General features: G+C 40.4%; 1 protein-coding gene across 3 annotated transcripts in view; it reads left to right on the top strand.

Annotated features, from left to right (window-relative positions):
* Positions 1-23,689, top strand: part of TLE4 (TLE family member 4, transcriptional corepressor) — a 155,349-nt gene that overhangs the window by 60,740 nt on the left and 70,920 nt on the right. For 2 of the 3 annotated variants that reach the window (XM_060014588.1, XM_060014590.1), the window contains exons 7-8: positions 14,137-14,338; positions 15,603-15,619. In XM_060014588.1, coding sequence (XP_059870571.1) covers positions 14,137-14,338; positions 15,603-15,619 — 219 coding nt within the window. Of the gene's footprint in view, positions 1-14,133; positions 14,339-15,602; positions 15,620-23,689 lie in introns of all 3 variants that reach the window. The other variant, XM_060014589.1, reaches the window with a different exon arrangement.

The raw sequence follows: 23,689 nt of genomic DNA, 5'->3' as shown, positions 1-23,689 counted from the left end.
TTTCCCTTCACTAGCAGGTGGGATCTTGTTCCCTTTTATAGCTGTGGTGCCTAGAACAATATGTAGCTCATCATTTTCAATAAATACTTGTATAATAAATACTCAGTAACTGTTCAATAAACATGCAATAATTTATTATATTTAATAAATATTTGTTAAATGAACAAATACTCTATTTTGACCTATTTTTGCATTTTGATTTTTTTGTCCCACAATTTTGAGCCAAGGTTGAGAGGAAGGAAGCGTGGACTGGTAGGAAATACATACACAATCCTGGGTGTCACTTGTAGTATGATCTTAGGAATTTCATTTAAAAGTTTTTTCACCTGTAGAATGCAGGACTGGAGCTGATAGCCACTAAAGTGCTATCCAGTTTTCTAATATTGTATGGGTCGTAAGCCTGTTTGTTTTGATGACTCTGGAATTTTTATTTTAAAACTTGGGGGCCTTTTGTGTCACAGTTACTTCTCTAGATTTACATCCCTAGCCTTATATTCTTTTCCCTAAGGGAGTAATTAAAAATAGCAAGCATTTATCGACTATTTGCTTTGTGTTAGTACTGTGCTTAGCATTTGTAGACATTATTTTGTTTAAACTTCATATCAACCCCATGAGGAAGGGAGTATTATTGTCCCAGCTTTACCAATAATGAAACCAAGCCTCTGAAGGGGTAAGTAGTTTTCTGAAGGCCACACAGGGAGGAAGTGAACCAAACTTAGACCGACTTCAGAGCTCACACATTTAACCATTCTGTTACACTTGTTCCTTATTTGTTCCCTTGACTCTGTTCTGTCTTTTACACTGGGATCAATAGGCCGTTTATCCTGAGATCCATTATAGTACTGTCCAGTGTTTAGGGTCCAGAGCTCAATAAGGGAGGTGAAATTGGGTATGCCCGATGCACATAGTAATTGGTTAGCCTAAGCTGAAGTGTATACTAGCTCCACCTATCAGTTGGATACTCCTGACTCCTACTGTGTTTCTTCGTGCTTTTTGTAACTTACTGTCATATGTAAGAATCAAAAGTTGTCATAAACACCAGTACCAAGACAGGTATTTTTAACCTAGGTTCTTGGATCCTCTTGGGTTTCATGCTTGGGTATCAGGCTGTCCATTAGCTCCCTGAAATGTTGGCAGAATTGTGTGTGTTGGGGGTGTGTGGAGGATGTACCTTGTCCAGAGAAGAAATTCTGGTCTTAGGTCTCATGACAAAAAATGTTTGAGCCTGCACCTTACCAAGAATCGAACTGCACAAGATCCTGACATAGTACGATAATTGTTGGAACGTGTGTAGACAGAAGGCAGTTGTCTATAGCATTATAGGGAGACATTGCTGCTTGTTCAGAGACCTGGAAATCAGAAGTTTACACTGAATTTGTTTCTAAATAGTGCCCCGGGGATGAGGGAGTTTCTTGAACTATGGGTGGGTTAAGAAAAACAACAACAACAAAAAACTGCATTATGTTGATACTCTCATAGGTATTACGGAAAATAAGTTAACCACATTAAACATTTAATCTTGAACGACTAATGATAATGATTGCTTGGAATATTTTTTGTATTAAGAGGTATTAACTGGAGCTAGCAGCTGCCTTCGCATAGTTGTATCAAAAGAAAATACAGGCAAGTAAGTATTTCAGAATACTTTTATTAGTCTCCTGTTCATACGTGTACCTTTTAAAGGCCTGGGGCACAATGATGACTAAGAACTGGTCCCTGCCTCTTGGTCCCTGTGTTCATGATTTCGTGGGAGAGGTAGATCCATAGATGGATGAATCGTGTTTTTACAAAGTTATGAACCAAGTACATGGGGACACTGGATGGGGTAGCAGTTACCCATTGAAAGCAAAAGCCTGAGGCTAAGCTAATTATAGGCAGTAGTGGGTGAGGGAGAGGGATAACTGCTGGAGGACCACACAAAGGGCGGGGACCAGTAAGGGGGGACATAAAGCACAGGGATTGCCAATACATTTGGGGGAGTCCTATTTTTGAAATTATCTTATTCTCTTAGGATAAACTGTACTTTTTCTTCATTTCTCCATCTTGAGAAAATTTCGTCCATCCTACTTGTGAATAACACTACTTCATGGGATATATTAATATTGCAAACTTAAATAATGCTGTTGACCTAATAAGCAAGAGCTAGAGCTAACCCCGTCCCCCAAACCTTTAAGTAAAACTTAATGGCACATTTTTTTTTTTTTTTTTTGCAGTATGCGGGCCTCTCACTGTTGCAGCCTCTCCCGCTGCGGAGCACAGGCTCCGGACGCACAGGCTCAGCGGCCATGGCTCACGGGCCCAGCCGCTCCGTGGCACGTGGGATCTTCCCAGACCGGGGCACGAACCCGTGTCCCCTGTATCGGCAGGCGGACTCTTAACCACTGCGCCACCAGGGAAGCCCGAGGGCACATTCTTAAATCCTTTTTAAGGCAGCTCCGTGGCTATTCTGCCTTTGTGATTCTCATGCATTTTTTTTCTCCTTGGTAGATTCCATTAAAGGGGGAGAGTTTATCTTGGTGCTCAGGTTGTCTTCTGTGACTAACAGGGACAGTGCCACACTGATCCCAAAGCAAAGTGGCAGTCGTGTATTTTTTTTTATTTTCCCAGATGTTTCTGGGTTGATCAAAGCAATTTATAGACACAGCTCTGTATAAGTTAATATCTGGGAAAAGAAACTGTTGAAGGCAGGAGAACAATATAAGCTGCTGTCTACCTGTATTGAAAACTCAGAGGTTGTTTTGGGGTTCCTTTCAGCTCATATCCTCAGATGGCCTACGAGCAAAGATAATGTCAGGGCAGGCTTTGTTGGTTGTTTCTTGCAGGCTGAACCTACCTCCTACTATGGCTAAAACATCCAGGTGCTCAGTCCAGCCTTCCTCACAGTTGCGCTGTGGGCATATGACCCTGTCCAGGTCAAGGAGATATAAAGAAATGCCTTTTTCTCTTTAACGAAAGACCCATAAAGAGAAAATTGCCCTCTTTCCGTGCTTGACCATGGTTGTGTGAGGATGAGTTAATGTTCAGTTCTGCAGCAGCCATCCTGGGGGACATGGGATATGAGAGAGGTCAGGAAAACCAGAGATGCTGACCCAGAGCCTTGATACTGCCGTCATCCAACCAAGCCTGGACTTGTTATGTGAGTAATAAAAACCTCTATTATTTAGGCCACTTTTATTTGGGTATTCTGTAACTTGCAGAGGAACTGTCTTAAGTGATATATTGCTAAACCATGGTGACTCTCCATACATATCTCAAAATTAGAAACAACCTAACCTTTAACCAGTTGGGAGACTAGTTAAGTGAACTCTCATATCTATACAATGGCATGTATTGTACAGCCATTAGGAGTGATCTAGTCAAAGCATTAGTTAGGGGTATGGGAAAATGTTCTTTGATATGCTGAATAGGAAAGGAAGCATTTAACAAGATAGCATGATGTTATTTTTGTTTAAAAATGCTTATATATGCATTGAAAAAATGCTGGATGGGTTCATCAACATTATAGTTTTGTTTGGCTGGTAGGATTATGTGTGACTTTCAGTTTCTTTCCATTCTGCTTGTCTTCGTTATTGATAAAACTTTTCTAATCTTAAAACTATAAATGTGAACCTAAAACTGCTCTATAAAAATATTAACTAAAAAATTGTAGGGGCTTCCCTGGTGGCGCAGTGGTTGAGAGTCCACCTGCCGATGCAGGGGACACGGGTTCGTGCCCCGGTCCGGGAAGATCCCACGTGCCGTGGAGCGGCTGGGTCCGTGAGCCATGGCCGCTGAGCCTGCGCGTCCGATAACTATCTCATGCAGAAGTCAGTCTGAAAAGTATAAAAAGACAGAACTTTAAAACTTTCAGAGAAGAAAAACAACCAAGAAGACTTTTTATCTTGGGGTAGAGAAGTATTTCTTAATGGGTCACAGAAAGCTCAAACCATAAGAAAAAGATATTACTCAGTTAAAATTAAAAGCATCTGTTCATCAGACGATATCTTAAAGAAAATGAAAAGATAAGCTAGAAACTGAGAGAAGATATTTGTTAACACATATAGCCAACAAATAATTATCCAGCTTTTACCAGTTTTGTACAAGCTAAAAGTTCAAACTTAACGACAACAAACTCACCACTGCCTAAAGCTCTCATTATTCTTAAGTGAAAGTGTAAAGCCCTTTCTGTCTGTGATCTGATTCCCATAATGTTGCATCTGACCCCACTTCCTCCTTGTTCACTGGGTTCCCACCAGACTTCTTTTTCTTCCTTGGTCACTGCAGGCTCCTTTCCCTATCTGGGCCTTTGCAACTGCTTTTCTCTCATTTCCAATTCTCTTCTCCCAGCTCTAGGTGCTCTCATTCTCATCCTTCAGGTCTTAGTTCAGAGGTCACTTCTTCAGAGGGGCTGTCTCTTGATTCTTATGAATGAACGATTACTTACCAATTGTGTTAAGGCCTCCCTAGTTAAGAAAGGTCCTGATGGGGCAGCAGGTACTTCACTGGGCTGGATGGTGAGAACTTGTGTTCCATTCTTGATGTGGATACAATTTCCCACTGACTTTTACCTTGGGCCTCACATATGCAGGTGTTGGCCTGTAAAATTCTGCACCCAGTTCTAACGCGGTATATAGTTTGCCAGATCGCCAAGCAATTCTCTGACACCAGCTGCGTGTGTCATACAGTTCAACTGGAGATAGCATCAGATCCCACAGGTTAAGGGCTCAGCTCCACAAGAATGCCCCTCCTCCCTGCACTTCAGACACCATTCCCAAATACAGGTGTTATCATCTGTGTTTTTAACAACCTCCTTGAGTTTGATTAATTTGCTAGAGCAACTCACAGAACTCAGAGAAACATGTAACTTGCCAAATTACCTGTTCTTTAATAAAAGGATGTAGCTCAGGGACAGTCACATGGAAGTCAGATCCATAGGGCAACGTATGGGGAAAGGGTGCAGAGCTTCCACACCCTCTCCAAGTGCACTACTCTCCCCAAATCTCCCTGTGTTCACCGACCTGCAAGCTTTCCAAACCCTGTCCTTTGGGTTGTTCTGGAGGTTTCCTTATATATGCATGATTGACTAAATCAGTGGCCATTGGTGATTGAACTCAACTCTCCAGCCACTCTCCCCTCCCTCCCTGAAGGTCTGGTGTGTGGGACTGAAAGGTCCAACATTCTGGTCATGTGGTTGGTTCTCCTAGCAACCGGCTCCCAATCACGAGTGCCCTCCGAAAGTCACGTCATTAACGTAACAGAAGACACCTTTTATTGCTCTCTTCACTTAGGAAATTCCTAGAATTTTTGGAGCCCTGTGCCCAGAACTGTGAACTAAGACCAAATATATATTTCTTATTGTAAATCACAGTATCACAGCCTGGTTCAGTGTTTTTCAAATTGCAGTTCCTGAGATTCATGACTATGCAGTGAAATCAATAGTCAACATTTTTTATTTTAAAAAAGAAGAGAATAGAAAATATAAAAATGTGCCGCACATAGCATCTGGTATTTGTTAAACTTTTGTTTTATTTACGTGTCTATTCTATGCAGATATGCAACATGCACACACAGGAGTTGTGGTCAAAATGTTGGAAAGCAACTCATCTAGCTGTCATCTGAGGTTCATTCTACTTCTAAAGTTCTAAGGTCAGCTGCAGGGTTACTGAAGAATCTGAAGTAGACAGGCTTTTTAGATGCAGCTTCACTTTTAAAGAATACTGTGAAGTAACTAAAGAAAGCTTTTCTGAGCAGGATCCCTTAGCTTGGTAACTTTAATGACTACAACACAAAATAGAAGCCTTGGTTTCAGTAAGATAATGTGTTAAAATCTCTTCAAAAAACTCATTAAGTAGTTTAAACAAGCCTCCAGGAAAATGTATTTCTATTATTAATTTGCTTAGAAATACTTCTCCTAGTAAACTATGGACCAATTCAGAAAAAATTCTAATAGGATTTCTGATGGGAAAGTTAATATAATAACTCAGGGTTGGGGGACTTTTGTCCTTTCCTTTTCTTGCTGTTATTACTTTGTGAGTTAAACTGCAAGTTAAGACAGTGGAATCCTTGGCACAGGACTCATGGAATTTGCTTCTTTGCTTGTTACCTGTCTTCCCCTTAAAGACCAGTCCAGAGATCTTGAGGACCATAGAGATCTGTGGTTTTAGTGTGAGAAACTTATCCTTGCAGTGATGATCTTTGTTGGGTTGCTATAAATGCTGGTCTTTCCCCTGCAGTAAATCTCATGTTTTAAGTCATCAGGAATGAATTACAGATAAGCTTAGGTTGTAAAGTTCCTTCCTTTGTTCTTTTTTATATTCTTGCTTCTTTCTATGGATTCACTTAACTTTTAGCTTTTGCTAGAGATATTTGATCAAAGTAAGAACTCCCAATCTTTTGTCTAGAAGGGCACATCCTATTTTCCCCACCTCTACAACTATAGGGAAGTGGTAAGAATAGTAAAACAAACACTGTGTACTTACCACCTAGATTCACCAGTTAATATTTTGTCACTTTTGCTTTGTAATGTGTATACATACATACAGACAGATACATACTTTGTGTGTGCCAAATTGTTGGAAAGTACGAGGCAGGGAGACATGATATTTCACCCCTTAATGTATCAGCGTGCATCTTCTATAAACAGTTTTCCAGTATAAGCATGATACAGTTAAGACATCCATATATCCAGTGTATAGTTCATATTCGTATTTCTCCAGTTGTCCACAGAAAGTCCTTGATAGCTCGTCTTTCTTCGTAGCAGTTGTTGCCTAATCTGGTACTCACATTCAAGAGTGGCTTTGTGGGCTTCCCTGGTGGCGCAGTGATTGAGAGTCCACCTGCCGATGCAGGGGACACGGGGTCGTGCCCCGGTCCAGGAAGATCCCACATGCCGCGGAGCGGCTGGGCCCGTGAGCCATGGCCGGCTGAGCCTGCGCGTCCGGAGCCTGTGCTCCGCAGCGGGAGAGGCCACAACAGTGAGAGGCCTGCGTACCACAAAAAAAAAAAAAAGAGTGGCTTTGTTGTGCCTTCTCTTCAGTCTTCCCTCACACCCCCAAGAAACAGTCCCCAAGCGATTTCGCTTTATGACTTTGGCATTTTGAAGATTCCAGGCCAGCCTGGTGGACTGCCCTACAACCTGGACTCATCTGATTGTTTTCTGATGTTTAGATTCAGGTTAAGTATTTTTAGTAAAAACACTACCTTGGTGATATTGTGTACCTGGGTGATGCTGTGTATTTCCCAGTTGTATCACATTGTTGGTGAAGCTAGTAACCTGGGATGATACTTTGACATGTGAATAACCTGTTCCCCAACAACATTTTACCCAGTGGTTTTAGTATCTGTTGATGCTGTTAATACATTTGGAGTAATGAAGTGGTAAATTCTAAATTCTTTTTCCTTTTAAATTAATATTCGTCTGTAAAGAAGAGCTTTTCCTGCCTACCTCCCTTCCTCCTTCCCTTCATTTTCCGTGAGTGAGTGTGTGTGTGGATATAGACTTCTGGATACCTTTTTCCAATGATAGCAGCAACCATTTATTGAGTGTTTATTATTTGCCAGGCACTGCGCTAAGGGTTTTATATGCACAGTCTCATACATTTCCCAGCAGCCTTGGGGAGGTAGATTTTATAACCCTTTCCACGTTTTACATGAAGGAACTGAGGTCTGAAATCGTAAAGTGCCCTGCTCTTGCTCGCAGAGATGGTGAGGACTCCAGACAGCAGCTCTGATGTCACTTCATGATGTTGCATCCCCACATATCATCCAGGATCTCCTTTCTCAGACTCAGCCCAGCCCACACAGACAGGGTCCCTACTAACACGTACCCTCGCGGTCAGAGCAGTGTAGATACCAGCCCCCGGGCCCTTTTCTGTGCTCGCTGCTTTATTTCAGAGTCTGTTGCCTTCTCTTGCCCAGCTCCTGGGTCTGTCGGTCCCTCCCTTACTTGTCCCCTGGAATAATGTCTCCTGATTGGATCAAGGCACACATGTTCAGTGCACCTAGCTTGGCCAGCTGGTTGGAAGAGCCATTTTCTAGTCCTTGGCCTCATGGCGTGTCCCACAGCTCCACCTGTTTTCTTGTGGTACCGTGGACTCCACTCCTGGCAACTGGGTTTAAAATAATGCTGTAATCTACTACACACTGTTCGTTATGATGCTTGAATTGTCTCAGGTTTTGCCAGTGAGGACCCCTTCAGGTTGGCCCATTGTCCTGTTTGTCACACCCTGTTAGTCTAGATAGCTTTCTTGCTTTCTAGCACAAGGTGCAGCAGGCTCACCTTGCTCTTTTTTTTTTTTTTTTTTTCTTTGTTAAGAAACCAAGATACGGCACTGAGTGTGCTGATTGCTGCTGGGGTGTCATTGCTTCTAAGAATGAAGTGTTTTTTTTTTTTTTTTTTTTTTTTTGAGGCTTCTGTTGATAGCACAGTAGAAGTGAAGGGTGGTGGACAAGAAAACCTCTGTTTGGTTTCCAGTTGGAGTTGTGCAGAGTTGCTAGGGATTTGTGTGGATTAAGCTTCTGCACTCACCCTGCTTCCTGCTTGGTCACTGACCAGTCAAGCCTTGGTAATCAAGCAGTTGGGGACATTTGATTAAAAAGAATTTCTCTTTTTGCTGGCAGATAGACATTTCCTATGAACTTGATTCTCTAGTGGTTCTTTTTTCCCTTCTTTCCAAACTTGAAACTGTGAGGAGATAATTCTTTGTTACAGAATCTCCAGTAAAAAGCTATTAACAGAATTGAGGCTGCATCTACTACCTCATTGCTGTGTATTTTAGAACTAATTACTGGCTATTTTTCAAAATTAAATTAATTACCTTAATGGAGTACTTATTTGCCTAAGTTTAAAGTTCACTCCATTTTAATGTTTATTCTCTTGAATGGCCCATCAAGGGAAAAGAAAAAAAGATTTTTATTTTGTATCCTGGTTTGATATGAGAGTGTTTTCTTTCTTTTCTTTTTCTTTCTTTTTCTTTTTTTTTAAATAAGGCACCCAAGATAGTAATGGCCTAGGAAGCCCAGTCAGAAGAAATTTTTCAAGATAGGTATCTTTCTCAGGAGGTTTTTTTTTCAGTTATGGTTACATAGAGTGTATTTTATTTTAATGTTTAAGTGGTACTACAGTCTATGCTCGCCTCTTTTTATTTTTTTGGCTTGATTGTTTTCTTTTTTCCTTATAAGGTAAGCATTTTTTAACCTGCTGCTTTGTGATTAGAGTGGTGATTTATCTTAAATTATTTTAATAATAAATCAGTGTTGAACTGGTGTGCTCTTAAGATCCATTTCCTTTCTCTCTGTCTTCAAAAAACAAGAGGTTTTATGTTTCTTTGGTGATAGGATAAAGTAAACCTTTGCAGGTTAATTGCTGTGTAATTAACACAGACAGGGTGGAGATCAGAGGACAGTAACCTATTGGGAAACATCCACAAGCTTTTGCTGTACTATAGGGAAGTCCATTAGGTTGTGCTACCCCAGCTCCTTAAATAATATCCAGAGAAACCTGAGTCCTTTTCCAGGGAATCTGCTATGAGTTTTCCTCTATTGATGAGAGTCCTTGATAGAGATTCTTTTTAATTTTCAATTCTTGAATGTTATTTGTAATTTGATAAAGGCTTTTTTTTGATGGAGTAAAGGATAAAGTCCAGTTTAGCTTTTGGTGACTTACTGTTTTTATGTAAAGAAGATGGTCTCTAATACATTGGTTTTATTGACTAATCGGTAATCATTATCCATTATACCTGTCACTGTGCTGCTAGGATAGCTTCTAAGGAGAAAACTTACAAAGAAATTTAAAAATGACCACTAAATACAGAAAGTGATTTGCTTGATATAAACATTTAAAAACCTACGAAAGTATTTCAGTATATCTGTCTTATATTTTTATCATCTACCTTTTGGTAACTTACTTAATCTCATTTTTACCTGATAGTTTTATATTTTAAACACTTGCTAAAAATTGCTCCTTTCTACAGGGTGCCCTGAGTGTGCTTTTTTGTCTGATATTTTGTACGTATAGTGGATGACTCGTAAAATGGGTTTATGGTCGTCCCCTCTCATTTTTTTCCTCTCTCTCTCCTAAGTTCAAGGCATATTCTGTTTAACGATACTTTTGTAATTTGGATGTTGTTATTCATAAAATCATTGGAAGGGCTTTTATAATTTTGGTATAAAAGCAAGTGAAAAATTAAAACCTCTCAGTGCAGTGTGGCATTCTGGAACAGAAATATGACATTAATGGAAAACAAGAGAAATCTGAATGAAGTCTGTGTTTGATTAATAGTAATGTACAATGTTAATTTTTTAGTTTTGGTAAATTGGGTATGTAAGTTTTTTTTTTTTTTTTTGATAAATTCTATGGGTAGGTAAGACATTTTAACATTAGTGGAAGTTGGGTAAAGGATATATAGGAACTCTCTTTTATTTAGTAGAAATTTAATTTACCAAAAGCTTTAAATATATGGCCATATGTCTAAATAGTGGTGAGCCAGGTGCCAGGGGTACAAAGAGTCCTGAGGCTGGTCTCTTCTCTCCAGAATGTCACAATCTTGTTGGCAGGTCAGGGTCTTCTTATCCATAAAAAGATGAGTAACAGTACCTTTATGAGGCAGCCTGTGCCAGTGAATGATACAGGGAGTCCTGTAAGTAGACACATGGCACGTTTGGAGAGGCCTTTGCAGAACAGGTGAAACATGAGCTGAGCAGGATGGGTGAGTACAACTTAGATAAGTAATGGAGAGGTTGTTCTAAGAGACAGGAGAGGCCATGAATTGAGGGAAAAATACTGGCAGTGATGATGCAGGGTGGGTTCGTACAGTCAAAATGAGCTAATGGAGACTTGCGCTAATCAAAGTACGGGATGATGAGGGTCTGACTAATATGCTGGAATTGAGATTTGACAGGAGCTGGTGATGACGATTATAGGAGCACAGAAGAAAAACAAATGAGTGGTGACTGATAACGTGAGCCAGTGGAAGTTACTTAGGGGGTTTGTGTTAAGCATTTCATTTTCAGGTAGTGCTGAACTGCCAAGTAGACTTGTCTGGCAAGAAGTTAGACCGGAGCTACTGGAGCATGGGAAAGGAGCCAAAGGTTTAGGACTCTACCTCTGGAGTAAACAGGGAGAAGCCAAGAAGGAAATCTGACAGCAGCATTCAGAGAGAGAACTAACGAGAGGCTGTGGCGATCACTGTAGCGTTCCTGAAGCAGGTGGAGGAGAGTTTCATAAGGAGGATATGCTAGCTCTGGCTGAGATATATCAGAAAGACGACTGTGACATCTTGAAAAAATAGCTCTCTGAATCATCATCAGGTTTTTTGAGATTGGTGGGCCTGGAGTCCAGTTTACAGGGGGTTAAGGAGTAAGGTGTATGTGTGTGTGTGTGTGTGTGTCTGTCTGACTGTCTGTCTACAGGAGGGGGTTGTTAAGAACTGGGGACTGCAAATTTACACTAGTTTTTAAAGAAATTTGGCTCTCCATAGACAAGGATATATACACACACACACACACACACACACACACACACACAGACCAGTAGCTGAAGAGGGCAAAAGAGGGTTAATTTAATTAAATTTAACAAACATTTATCAAGTGCCAATTATGTGCCAAGGCACTGTGTTAGGGGCAGTGGAGGACACAAAATGTGATTAAAATATAGTGTTTTTTTTCCCCTCCTGAAAAAGTGCTACCTCAAGTTCTCTTAGTGTTAGGGAAGCAATTCGTCTTAAACACAATGCTAGAGATGCTGGAATTAGGCTTGCAAGCAGAAGAGCAAAATCAGTGACAGAACCACCTAAGGTGGAGGTGGGAGTGGGGAGTTGGAGAATTGATGGAGCAACGAAGGGAGAAGGGAAGAAAAGATGTTGCAGGGGGAGGAGTCTGGTCCTTGGAAGGGAAAGGGATCCTCCTTTAAGAGGGGCACAATGGAGAATAGGAGAAGATTAGTGTTAGAGCTATTTTGAGGTAGAATAGAGTACAAGTAAGGAACCCAGGAAGTCTTCACTATGAATGGCATGTGCTGCAGACTAGGGGTATGCTTTTTGCCTTTGGAAAGTTCTGGATGGACAGGAAAATGAGGCTGTTAGTGCTTATTTTTGGTCCTATGAGACAAAAATAAAAGAAACACCTGGGCCACTGAAAGTTTTGCTTTTGGCTGAGGGTTTTTTTTCCATATCTAATGAAATAGACATATTTTTTAATTGCTCAGATATATGAATGTCTCAGTGCCTGCAGTTAGCTAGGGTGTGTGTCGGATGCAGACTCTCACAGAGCTTAGAGTCTAGGAAAGGTGGTAAGAAGGACATATGCAGACTCTTAATAAATGCTTGCTGATTGAACTCTGATCTGAGATAGAAAGTGGCTATGTGCCCGACCCATGCACATGAAGTATTATGGGATATAGAGGAGAAAGAGAATTGGAGCATTTTTCTGGTTATTTCAGTAGAACAAGGACTTGAAATAAATTTGCCATATATTTAGCTGAAGGCCTTGTTTCTTCGTAGACCTATTTTCTACGTGTTTAGAAACTATTGTGTGCTCGTGTTTTTTGGTCACAACTAAGTAACAGTACATAAAGAATTAATGAACATGATTTTGGCCACTCAAATGAAGGACGACATTATTTTGAACTCCATTTAGGTAGCACGTTGGCAGGACTTTAGGGTGGGCATTGGTTGGTGGAGTGTCTTTATTACTGCTCCAATTTGCCATTTTATGTATGTAAAGTTGTCTTAAAAGTAAGTGTTAGTACTATTTTATTGACTGTACTTTAAGTGCATGTACAGTAAGTAGGTGCAGGTCAATTGCAGAGAAGAACTAAGTAGTGCTACCTTTGGACGTTTATTGTCAGACGCAGGAAGAGATACAGAGGGGTAGAGAAGGGAAGTAAAAGTAATTTGGGGAGGAGAAAAAAAAAAACTCACGTTTTTCTTTGAAATATTTTTCAAGATGATTCTTACCAGTGAAGGGGAGCAGAACGTGCCACCCCACACATTTTTGAGAAAGCTATTTTGTGCAGTCCTACTTGGAAAGAAAATTATAGAAGAGACTGTTTAGCTATCACAGGATAGGCCTAAAAAGTGATTCTAAAGGTATTAATTAAAAGGTAATCACTACAGAAGTTGGTCTGAGAATTTCTCAACACTTGTTCTCACAGAACATTGTTAATCAGGGTATTGGTTGGTGTGGGGCCCCTGTTGAGGGATATATTTAACTGAATACCCTCCGATCACCACCCCTCCCCCTCTCCCCCTCGGAAGAGGCAGCAAGGCCTGCCCACCTCGGTCCCTGGAGCCCAGCTTGCTGCAGCCTCGGCTGAGGTCAAGCACTCCCCTTCCGGCCTCTCGAGGGCTTTCTCCATGTGTTGCCAGTGTGCCGGTAAAAATGACTTTAAACTCTTGTCAGTACAGTTACTGGTGCATGCATCACAGTCCCACTCAGATAAACCTGTCACAACACAGAGGCGGCCGCTGGAGAAGAGTACAAGGGCAGGCCTCTAGCTTTTCATTCGAGCATCACTAAACGTGCACAGAGTGCCCAATTATTTCAGCATTATTGAGCAAGCCTACAGGAGGACCCAAGCCTTGCTACATTAGATTTTCTTTAGTAATTTGCTCAAGTACCGCTGAGGACACTTAAAGGGCTTAAAACGGTGGCTGCAACCAGTTTCCTTTTCTGGGTTGTTAATTCAGGTTTTCTCTTTCAAATTAACTGTCGACGCATGCTGTGCAGTGGTTCTGGGAGAACTGTTTAACACTAATTTTCTCAATTTTCAAGCTTTTTTTCTTCAACATAACTGCTTTAACAGTCACATATATGTTTTGATTAGAGATGTATGATAGTGAGGCTTTATGTTTTGGAGACCAAAATACAGATGCTTTGTTAAATCTAATTTCATCTATTAAAAGTAAATTAGTTTCACTACTTAAAAATTAGGTTATTTACAGTGCATTGCAAAACCACCAAATCCAAGTAAAAAAGATAGCATTTCTCTATTGTTCATCTCCTTCCCTTTTATATATATATGTAAAGAATAAATCTTTTTTTCATGGGTGCTGGGCTTTCCAGGATCTTTTTGCACCTCTTTCCTCTCCTTTTGTTGTTGGGGGGGTGTCTCGGATATAGGGAACAAGTTCAATATCTTTGTCTGGTTTCTCACAGCAGCAACAACTCCAGGCCCAGCATTTATCACATGGACATGGTCTGCCAGTGCCTCTGACCCCGCACCCTTCAGGGCTTCAGCCCCCTGCCATTCCGCCCATCGGTAGCAGTGCCGGCCTTCTGGCCCTCTCCAGTGCCCTCGGAGGCCAATCTCACCTTCCAATTAAAGATGAGAAGAAGCACCATGACAATGATCACCAAAGAGGTAAGCAGTTTTCTCGGGATGTCAGTCTGATATTACCTACCTGTTGCTGAGGGTAGGTCTGTATGTCATTGTTTATTCTTGTTTCTGGGTTTCGTTTTAGCAGTGACTAAACAAAGGATTTCCCCTGGAAGGTAAATTAATGATTGGAAGCAGTCTTTTGCCAAATGATACCGTAGTGGTTGGCAAGAGTTAATGTGCTTCCCAAAGGCAAGGGGGGGACGCATTTCCTGGTTATTGCCTCTGATCCCTTGCTACCCCCTAAGTTCCCCAAGTCTAAATCAGTAATGACGTACCACAGTGCCCTGTGTTTGAAACAGTGAGTGGCGTTAATAGCTAATTTAGACCAAATGTATTTTGGGGAAAGATTTACTGATCATTTACTCGTTTGACAGCCTCAGTTATTACTTATAAATCACATATAATGCAGTGAGAATCTTGCAGGTAAGAAAACAATTTCAGTAGTCTTAGTAATTGAGAAAGTACAGCCCAAATTAATGAAATCTGTTGGTTTAACTACCTCTTTCACCCAGTCTGTTTAGAAGCATGAAATGAACTCATTTCTGCCTCTAAGAACAACAGTTGTTTATGTAAAGAATTGATTGTAAGGCCATTTGTGCTCCTTCTAGGTTGGTTTCTTCCCTCCACTAGAATAGATGATGGTGCAGAGACATTTTGATGTGACTTTGTGTTTGTATGGTGTTTATTAGTAGTTTTTGTTAGTTAATGGCAGAAAAACAAATGGAAGTCTCTCCCAGCATTCCTTTGTGGGAATTTACGTAGTACATGGGTGGTTCATTGGTCAAAAGGGTGTGGTTATAATTAAAACCTCATATCTGTTCTTGTTTCAGTGTCATTACCATGAATTATAATCTTGGGTCAATGATTTTTATCACATAAACATAAATTTCCCATCTCTGATGTTGGAAACACTGTACTGTTCATCATTCAGTTATCTTAGTGCTATGGTCCAGAGCTGAGGCATGTCTATAAATACTTCTATAAGTGGAAAAGTCGGAAACGAGTATAAGTAACACAAATATCCAGCTTTGGTTTCTGAAATTGTGTCAAAGGTAAATTGGCGCCTTGTGGATCTGGTCTAGTAATATTAATAATTAACTTTACAGCAAAGTTGACAACTGTGCCATTTACTATTTAGCAGAGATCAAATTTGACAAATGTATGATTTTATGTAAACTAACTGGTACTTTTCTTTTTTTCCTTCTTCTCCCCATTTGCTCTGCCTTTGCTGCTGTTTTGCCTACAGACAGAGATTCCATCAAGGTAGGACTCAAAATTACAGATGAAGGAATGGCTTAAAAGGGGGCTCTCAATGATTTTCATAAATGTAGTAATGGATTCTTTGAGATTTACAGGATGATTTGGTGGGCTGTACCAAATAGTGGTAAACTGCATTTTTATATTGCTTTCAGTTGTGCGTTTGAGATTTTTTAAGATATTGGTCCCATTTCTCTATCAGAATCAGATTTATAGATCAAGATTGAATTATAAGATCTGGCTTGCATTGCTCTTTTTATTATGTCTTTGCCATGTGAAAAAGAATAACTGCTTTTCTTCAGTTAAGCTTTGGCTATAAGATAAATAATAATGGGAAAAAATTGGTTTTTAAGGAAATAAACATTTTGGGAAACAGTTCCATCCTACAAAACTCTTTATCAAAACATTTAAGAGCATTTTTCTTCACCAGAAAGAATTTTTTTTCTTTAATTTAATGACATCTTGGTTTTCAGTATAGCAAGTTATTCTCCTTAGGTTTTGCATTGTCTTATCTACCTTCTCTATCTCTTTATAGAGAAGTTGTAGGGAAAGAGGAAAAGTAGTTAGGGCCTAATGATTTGGATGTGCTTGTGTAATACCATAATGGGGTATGCTAAGGGTGCCTGAATTTATATAGTAAGCAAACAAGAAAAACAGGCTACCACGGCAGAAAATGAGTAAAATATGAAACTGCTTGGTAACTTTTGAGCCAGGCACAATGTAAATATGCTACTGTATTGTGGATAATTGTATTACGCATGCCGTTGTATTTTGTATAGATTAGAAAGCAAGGGCAGTTCTCAAGCATTGGCCAAAGCACAGATGCTGTCAATTCCCTTTCTCGTATTTTACAACAGTTGAATGTTTCGGAGCATAGGCAGTTACATCTCTTGCAGTTTGTTTGTTTGTTTGTTTGTTTGTTTTTGGTTGCATTGGTTCTTCGTTGCTGCGCATGGACTTTCTCTAGTTGCTGCGAGCGGGGGCTACTCTTCGGTGTGGTGCACGGGCTTCTCATGGCGGTGGCTCCTCTTGTTGCAGAGCACAGGCTCTAGGTGCGCGGGCTTCAGTAGTTGTGGCCCGCGGGCTCTAGAGCACAGGCTTAACAGTTGTGGCACAGGGGCTTAGCTGCTCCGCAGCATGTGGGATCTTCCCGGACCAGGGCTCGAACCCGTGTCCCCTGCATTGGCAGGCGGATTCTTAACCACTGCGCCACCAGGGAAGTCCTCTCTTGCCGTTTTTAATGAAGTTATGTACACGGAGACTAAAATCTTCCCCTGAAACCACCTGTGCTGTCACTTTGAATGCCTCTTTATTCCTTGTCCTTTTATAATAAAAGGGAAGTAGGTTTTTTTTTTCCCAAAGTCATTAAATGATGGAAAATAAAATGTATCTATTTTACCCTTCAAGAATCTTTGTAATTTGAAAGGGTATCTGCATACCCATAGAAATGTCAACGTTTACAATTGGAACTGCACACATTGAGTTATTTAATTATGCATTTACAGCTGTGTACTTTGTTGTATAATATGAACATCAGTACCTAAATTAAAAAGCAGTCTTAATCAGAGTGTAGTAAGTATTCCACACATATGTACTTAAGAAGTAGTAAGTAAATGCATTGACCAAGATTTGCTGGTAGCAGCCCTTGGAAAGGCTGTCTAGTTATTCTGAGGCCAATAACATAAACATTCCCTGCTTCATATGATAAATACATACCTTCAGGCAGGCCAGTGAACTAAACAAAAGCCTCCTCTCATGCCCCACTCCCAGAAGACTGTGAAAATATTTATACTCCAGTGCACACTTTTGTGTCAATTACATTTTATAGTCAGAGTAGGGTATATTTTGAAATCATCTATAATCATTCAGGATGAGTCTGGGAGTGAGTATCTATATAGCTTGGAAGCCAGGGGAAAAACAAAAGGAAATAGAGATGGATGATTTTGCCTTGATTTATTATGGAATGGTAGCTATAAATAGATATTTTTGGGGGTACTGTTCTTGAATTTGAAGTCGTGTTGTGTCAGGTTTGGGGCTGTCCTGTGGCTTTGCAAGGTGAAATAGTTCACTAATTTTTGTAAATGTGTTCTGTGATGCTCAGAGAAGCAGTAAGTTGCTTGTTCCATCGATCGTCCTCATCCTCCCGTAAGTGGTTCCTGGTTAAGAGGGGCTTTTTATGATTGTCTGCTGTGTGACTAGAGATGGTTTTTATCAGCCGGAGCATGCCAGTTGCCTGCAGCTGGAGTCAGGCTTGTATGAAATAATTTATTCATGCAGGATAATGCTCCTTAACATTTAACAGGTAATGAACGTGACATAAATTTCCTTCTTGCTTTTAATTTTTCCCTTTCCTCTTCTAATGTGCAAACAGGCAGCTCTGGTACTCTAAATAATAAGTAATTTTTGGCCATCTGTCAAAAGGAAATTTCAATACAAATTTAAATTAATGGTGCCTGAAATTTTTTATAGCTCCTCTAAAAGCCTCTAATGTGCAGAAAATTCTGAATCTGCTGGTAGTAATTAGTGTTGCATGTAATGAGGATGTGGGCAATGTTATACAGCCCCAGTGTAACATTTTGTTATGGTAGCAAAATTTTGATTTATGCAAAGTTGTGGATGGGTTTAATTGTGAGAGACACTTTAAAATGTTTTTTTTGACGTTACAGATTATTAAACAGGGCAGATTTCAGAATAGCTTATAAAATATAAATTTAAACTTACTGTAAAGATTCAGGTAATTAAGATGCTTTACCTTTAGGTATCAAGTAAAAATGAAAGAAATTCCCTCGTTAAAATGTTGGGCCTTTTTCTTCCTTTTCTTTTCTCGGAAGTTCTGTGACCACTAAACCAAATGCTCTTGGCTTTATTGATCTTGTTTTCTATAGCTCCAGTAGCCAAGTTCATTCCTAAGCCTATTATTTACAGACCTGTATCTGAATTTTTCAACAAGGATGGAGAATGTAAACATGGACCTAAAGGAGCAAGCACTGTAGGAGCCCAAGACTCATTTTATTTGGTGAGGAGAAACCAGAATGGTGTGTGTTCTAGGGCTGTTAAAGTAAGGATCCGAGGCACCCGCTTGTTACTTGGCCATCCAGTACCCTCATACATGTGCCCACAGTAAGCCTCGGATTTGGGGCTGACAATGGCAGGAAACACAGACCACGGTCCACTCTCACCCTTAGCTGATAGGGTGGAAAGCCCAAAATAGGTTCCTACTACTCTTTCCTGAGTGGGGACTTTCTAACTTCTTCTATAGTTTCTTTTGAAAGGATATAAGTGAAACCGAGGAAACATTTTCTGAGGTAATGAGAGCTTCCACTGCCTATCCCTCCCGTGGGCTGAGGGGTAGAAATGGGTTGGCTCCAAAGTGGTGAGAGAGCAGACATTCCCACATGCTGCCAGGAGCTTCCTAGTTGCTGGAGGTCCCAGTTCGTGAAGAGGAGTCATTAGGTTCCTCACATCACTCTCAGTTTCCACTTGATTGGCTACATGATTCAGAGCTGTGAAGGCCAGATTGCCTAAAACTTAGTAGGAATCTGAGATTGAGAAATAAGTCCCATTACACCCCAAATGTCTACACCTTCTAGCAAAAACTAGCCACCAAAATCAAGACCAGCTTGAATATAAATGGCAGAGTTGCCTATCACCAGCTATTGATTAGCTCCATGACCTCTCCCAAGTTGGTGTTACTGTGCTTATTGTTACTTCCGAAGTCCCTCTTGTGTATGTTATGTGTCCTGTTTTTTATCCTGAATGCAGTAGCCTCAAGTCAGTCCTGTGAGGGATTTGCCATTTTTTATTTGTGAAATATAGCATAAGTCCATTTTTTTTCTCTAAGTGGTGGTGTTTTTATTTTTATTATTTCATTGGATTGTCTTCCCCAGAGTGCCATATGCCTCATCGAAGAGTGTGCTCATTTTTAGTGATTCGTACATTGCCAAACTAATCTCCAGAGCGCTGCAACATCTAAAAATGCCACATGCAGTATTTGAGTATGTTTCCACACAATCCACCAGTACGGAACTTTATAGCTTTTGTAATTTTTGCTGGTATAAGTATGGATAGTGCACTTTTTTAAACAAAATTTACATATAGATACTTTTCAAGCTAAATGCTCTTCTGTGGGTAGATATACTATACCCCCCCCAGCCCTGTCCTGTATGGATTCTTTGTTTTTGTTTAAGGGTTTTCATAATGATCTGCTTATTAGTTGTATCTGTGGCAATGCCTGTTTATTCTGTCATAGCTCTATTTTGGTATTTATTCTATGTAGATAACTAAAACATCATACGGTGATTTTCTTCTTGTCTCTCCAGTTATTCTCTGTTGGCAATAAAGGTTTATCAATGAGAATTAGACTAAGACTCCTTTTATGTTCAAATTGAAGTGTATGATTCGAGCCAAGAAAGCACTTTTGCCTCATTAGTTGGGTGTTACAGGTGAAGGTGCGTTTTTAGCTTGCATTAACAGAATGATTACTTCTGTTTGCCACTTCACATTGTACATCAAGACTTAATGGTGAAGGTTTCTGTTCCAGGTTCTTGTGTGACCTGTGTGACTTGGCTTTTGTTCCCCTCTGCCTCTTTTTCCTGTTGGAAAGGAATATCAGTCTGAAAAGAGTGTGCCTTTTAATATGTTTAACCCCTCGCATGTCCTGTGTGGGAGAAAGCAGAGAAGAAACCACTTGAAGGAGGAGAGGTTGGCCAGTAGAAGAGAGGATAACTGGCCCAGGCAGTTTCGCTTTTAACACTCATTTCCTTTCCCCCATACAACTGTGTGAGGTAGGAAGGTTTGTGATCTTAACCCTTTGTGCGAAAGCTTGGTGGGATTAATTGCCTATAGACTTTAGAAGGACACATTATATATAAAGACAAAGGCCTAGAGTTGAAATCCATAAAATATACTATAAAGAGAAGGTATAATCAAAAACACCCCCAAAAAACAAAAAAACCCGAACACTACCGACAAACTAAACTGTAGTGGGGCTTGCACTGTCTCCTATTTTCCCCTTAGTCATCAGTAATCTGAGAAAGGAAGGTATGCCGTTAAGGGCTGTGAGTTGGACACTCCAGTTTATCCACTCTAACCTCTGTGGACCCTAGTTACCTAGTCAACCCCGCTGATCTCTGAGCATGTATATAGCTCATAGTTCAGATTTCATTGTGAAGGTAGGTGGTGAGGAAAGGTTTATTTATTTATTGTTTATATCACATTTGAGGAAAGGTTTAGAGGTGTTGAGACCTTGCCCAAGGTCACATAGCCATTGCCATCCTCAAGGGAAAGCTTTCTGGGTGACTCAGTCTCATCCTTTGTTATTAAAAATTTGAAACATACTCAGCAGTAGAAATAATAGTGCCAAGATCCTCCATATACTTCCATATACTTCACATCAAGGTATAGGAGCTATCGATTTTTAGTCACATTTTAATCTTTCTTTCTTTGCTAAAATATTCTGAAACAAATTCCAGCATGCGTTTTACCCTTATGTACTTCATTACCTAAAATGAACACATTTCTCTAAACAATGGACATTTAATCACTTTTATCATAATGCCTTTAATCACTTAATAAAAATAATTCCTTGATAGCTTCTAATATCGAGCCTATAAGCAGACTGCTTCGATTATTTCAAAGAATTGGTTTGCAAGAGTTTCCCTCCTTTTAAAATTTTTTCTGGGCCACTGATTTGTTGAAGAACCTGGGCCAGCCTTCCTACGAATGGCCCATATTCTGGATGTCTCTGCGTGCTTCCCAGTGGTGTCAAGAGGACTTTCTCCTGAATCATACTAGGAAGAGTCTTTTTCTTATGATGAGAGAACGGGTAGAAGAATGACATCTAGGTTTGCATGTACATGTTGTTGATAAACAGTTCAGTGAAGTTTACCAATAATCGGGGAGTAAAATTTTTAGGAATGTATGCTGATCGTCAAGAAATAGAATTCTATTTGTATCCTTTTACCTTCATACACAGACTGTGATGTATTTGCAGTCCAGCTTCACTTACCAGACATGCATATTGCTTAAGCTAGGCTTTTAAAAATACATTTTCAAGTAGGGTTTTTAAAATATATTAAGTACATCTATTTCCTTAAGGATGTAGTGTCCTAGATGCCCTGTGCTCCAGCACAGCATCGATCTCTCTCGCTAGATTCTTAGCTCCTTGAGGGCAAGAATCTTATCTTCTTGGTGGAACTGTACAGGAGGACAAATCAAAGGTGAGTAAGGGGCTTCCCTGGTGGCGCAGTGGTGGAGAGTCCACCTGCCGATGCAGGGGACGTGGGTTCGTGCCCCGGTCCGGGAGGATCCCGCATGCTGCGGAGCAGCTGGGCCCGTGAGCCATGTCCGCTGGGCTTGCGCGTCCGGAGCCTGTGCTCCGCAGTGGGAGAGGCCACAGCAGTGAGGGGCCCGCGTACCGCAAAAAAAAAAGGGTGAGTAGGAAGGGAATTGTAATAGAATTAGGATTCCCTTCTCCCTCTAGGTCAGCTGTGTGTCAATGGGCAAGTCATTTAACTTCCCTGGATCTCAAAGCTACTACTACAGGCATTTTTTCCCAGGCATCTGGAATGTAGATGTTTTGTTACGTTATTCAGTCCTGTCCTATAAATGAATTTTACAGTATACATCTTACACCATAAGGTATGTTTCAGCAATAAAGTTGGCCATACCATTAGCCAAATAAACACAGTGGTAATTATATTTCATTTTGGGCGTTGAGTGGTAGGGAAATAGTTTAATGTTCTAAAGTATACCTTTCAAGGATTTAATGTTTAACTCTTTGAATTTTCCAAAATAAGATGGTAATTTAAAATTAAGTGTTTCAGGGCTTCCCTGGTGGCGCAGTGGTTGAGAGTCCGCCTGCCGATGCAGGGGACACGGGTTCGTGCCCCGGTCCGGGAAGATCCCACATGCCGCGGAGCGGCTGGGCCCGTGAGCCATGGCTGCTGAGCCTGCGCGTCCGGAGCCTGTGCTCCACAACGGGAGAGACCACGACAGTGAGAGCCCCGCGTACCACACACACAAAAAAAAAAAAAAAAAAAAAAAAATTAAGTGTTTCAGCATTATGCTTGCTTTTTTATTTCGTTGTAGAGGTATTTGTTTCTGCCATGTATTTTCCTATTTAGAGTTACCTTATCACAGAATAATCAGGAATTTTGTTCTATGGGTTTATGATGCAGTAATTTGTTCAGTATTAATTGATACCTGCCTCTAGGCGTGTAAGCTGTGTGAAATGTAGCAGGTGCCCTAATTCCAGAAAATATGTTATAATTGTTTGTTTGTCAAACAGATGAATAAATATCTTTAGGGCATAGCTGGTCCTCAGGTGGTGAGCATGAATGGATTAGTGATGGGGGTTGGGGCTGTCTCCACCAATCACTGAGGCAGAACAAATATTAATTAGCAGGGGCGGGGCTGGTTGTGGGGCCTGCCTTCCCCAGCTGGTTTTTGGCAAGGGCGGTTTAATTCTTTTCCTCCATAAACCAAACCTCTTAGTTACCAGACATTTTCATCCCCATGTTTAATGTCTCTAATGTTCTTAATTAGAATGCATTTCATCTCTTGCAAAAATACTACATCATAAAGTTTTTATTCAACATGGTTTTTTTTTCAATTTTAAAGGGGCTCAATATTTATTTGTTTAAACTGGCATTTGAATTTCAAAAGCATTTGTTTCTCAAAATGTACATAATTCTTCCAAAAGAATTATTTGAAAGAATGGTTCATAATCTTTTTTATAGTCTTATATAGTAACACTTACTATAACCCACTCTGGAAAAATCATAAAATTACCCAGGGGGATGCTCAGTATCCTCACTTCTCTGTTTCTTGAATTATTTCTGCTACAACTCTTAACTCTACCCAACTTGTATATTTTGTTTTATTGTGCTTTCGAAGTGCTTCAGATATCTTCTGGGTTAAAGACTCTGTACACCTGGGGGCCAGCCACTAACAAGGGCTGTAATTTTGGACGTGAAGAGGAGTCATATCTAGTAATTACCATGGCAGCTGCCTTGGGACAGGGTTGAACAGAATTCGGGCTTCATGAAAGAGGACTGGAAAGGAAGTTTGCTGAGG

The sequence above is a fragment of the Delphinus delphis genome, chromosome 6, assembly GCF_949987515.2.
Source record: "Delphinus delphis chromosome 6, mDelDel1.2, whole genome shotgun sequence".
Taxonomy (NCBI): Eukaryota; Metazoa; Chordata; class Mammalia; order Artiodactyla; family Delphinidae; genus Delphinus; species Delphinus delphis.
This window is presented reverse-complemented; position numbering and strand designations above follow the sequence as displayed.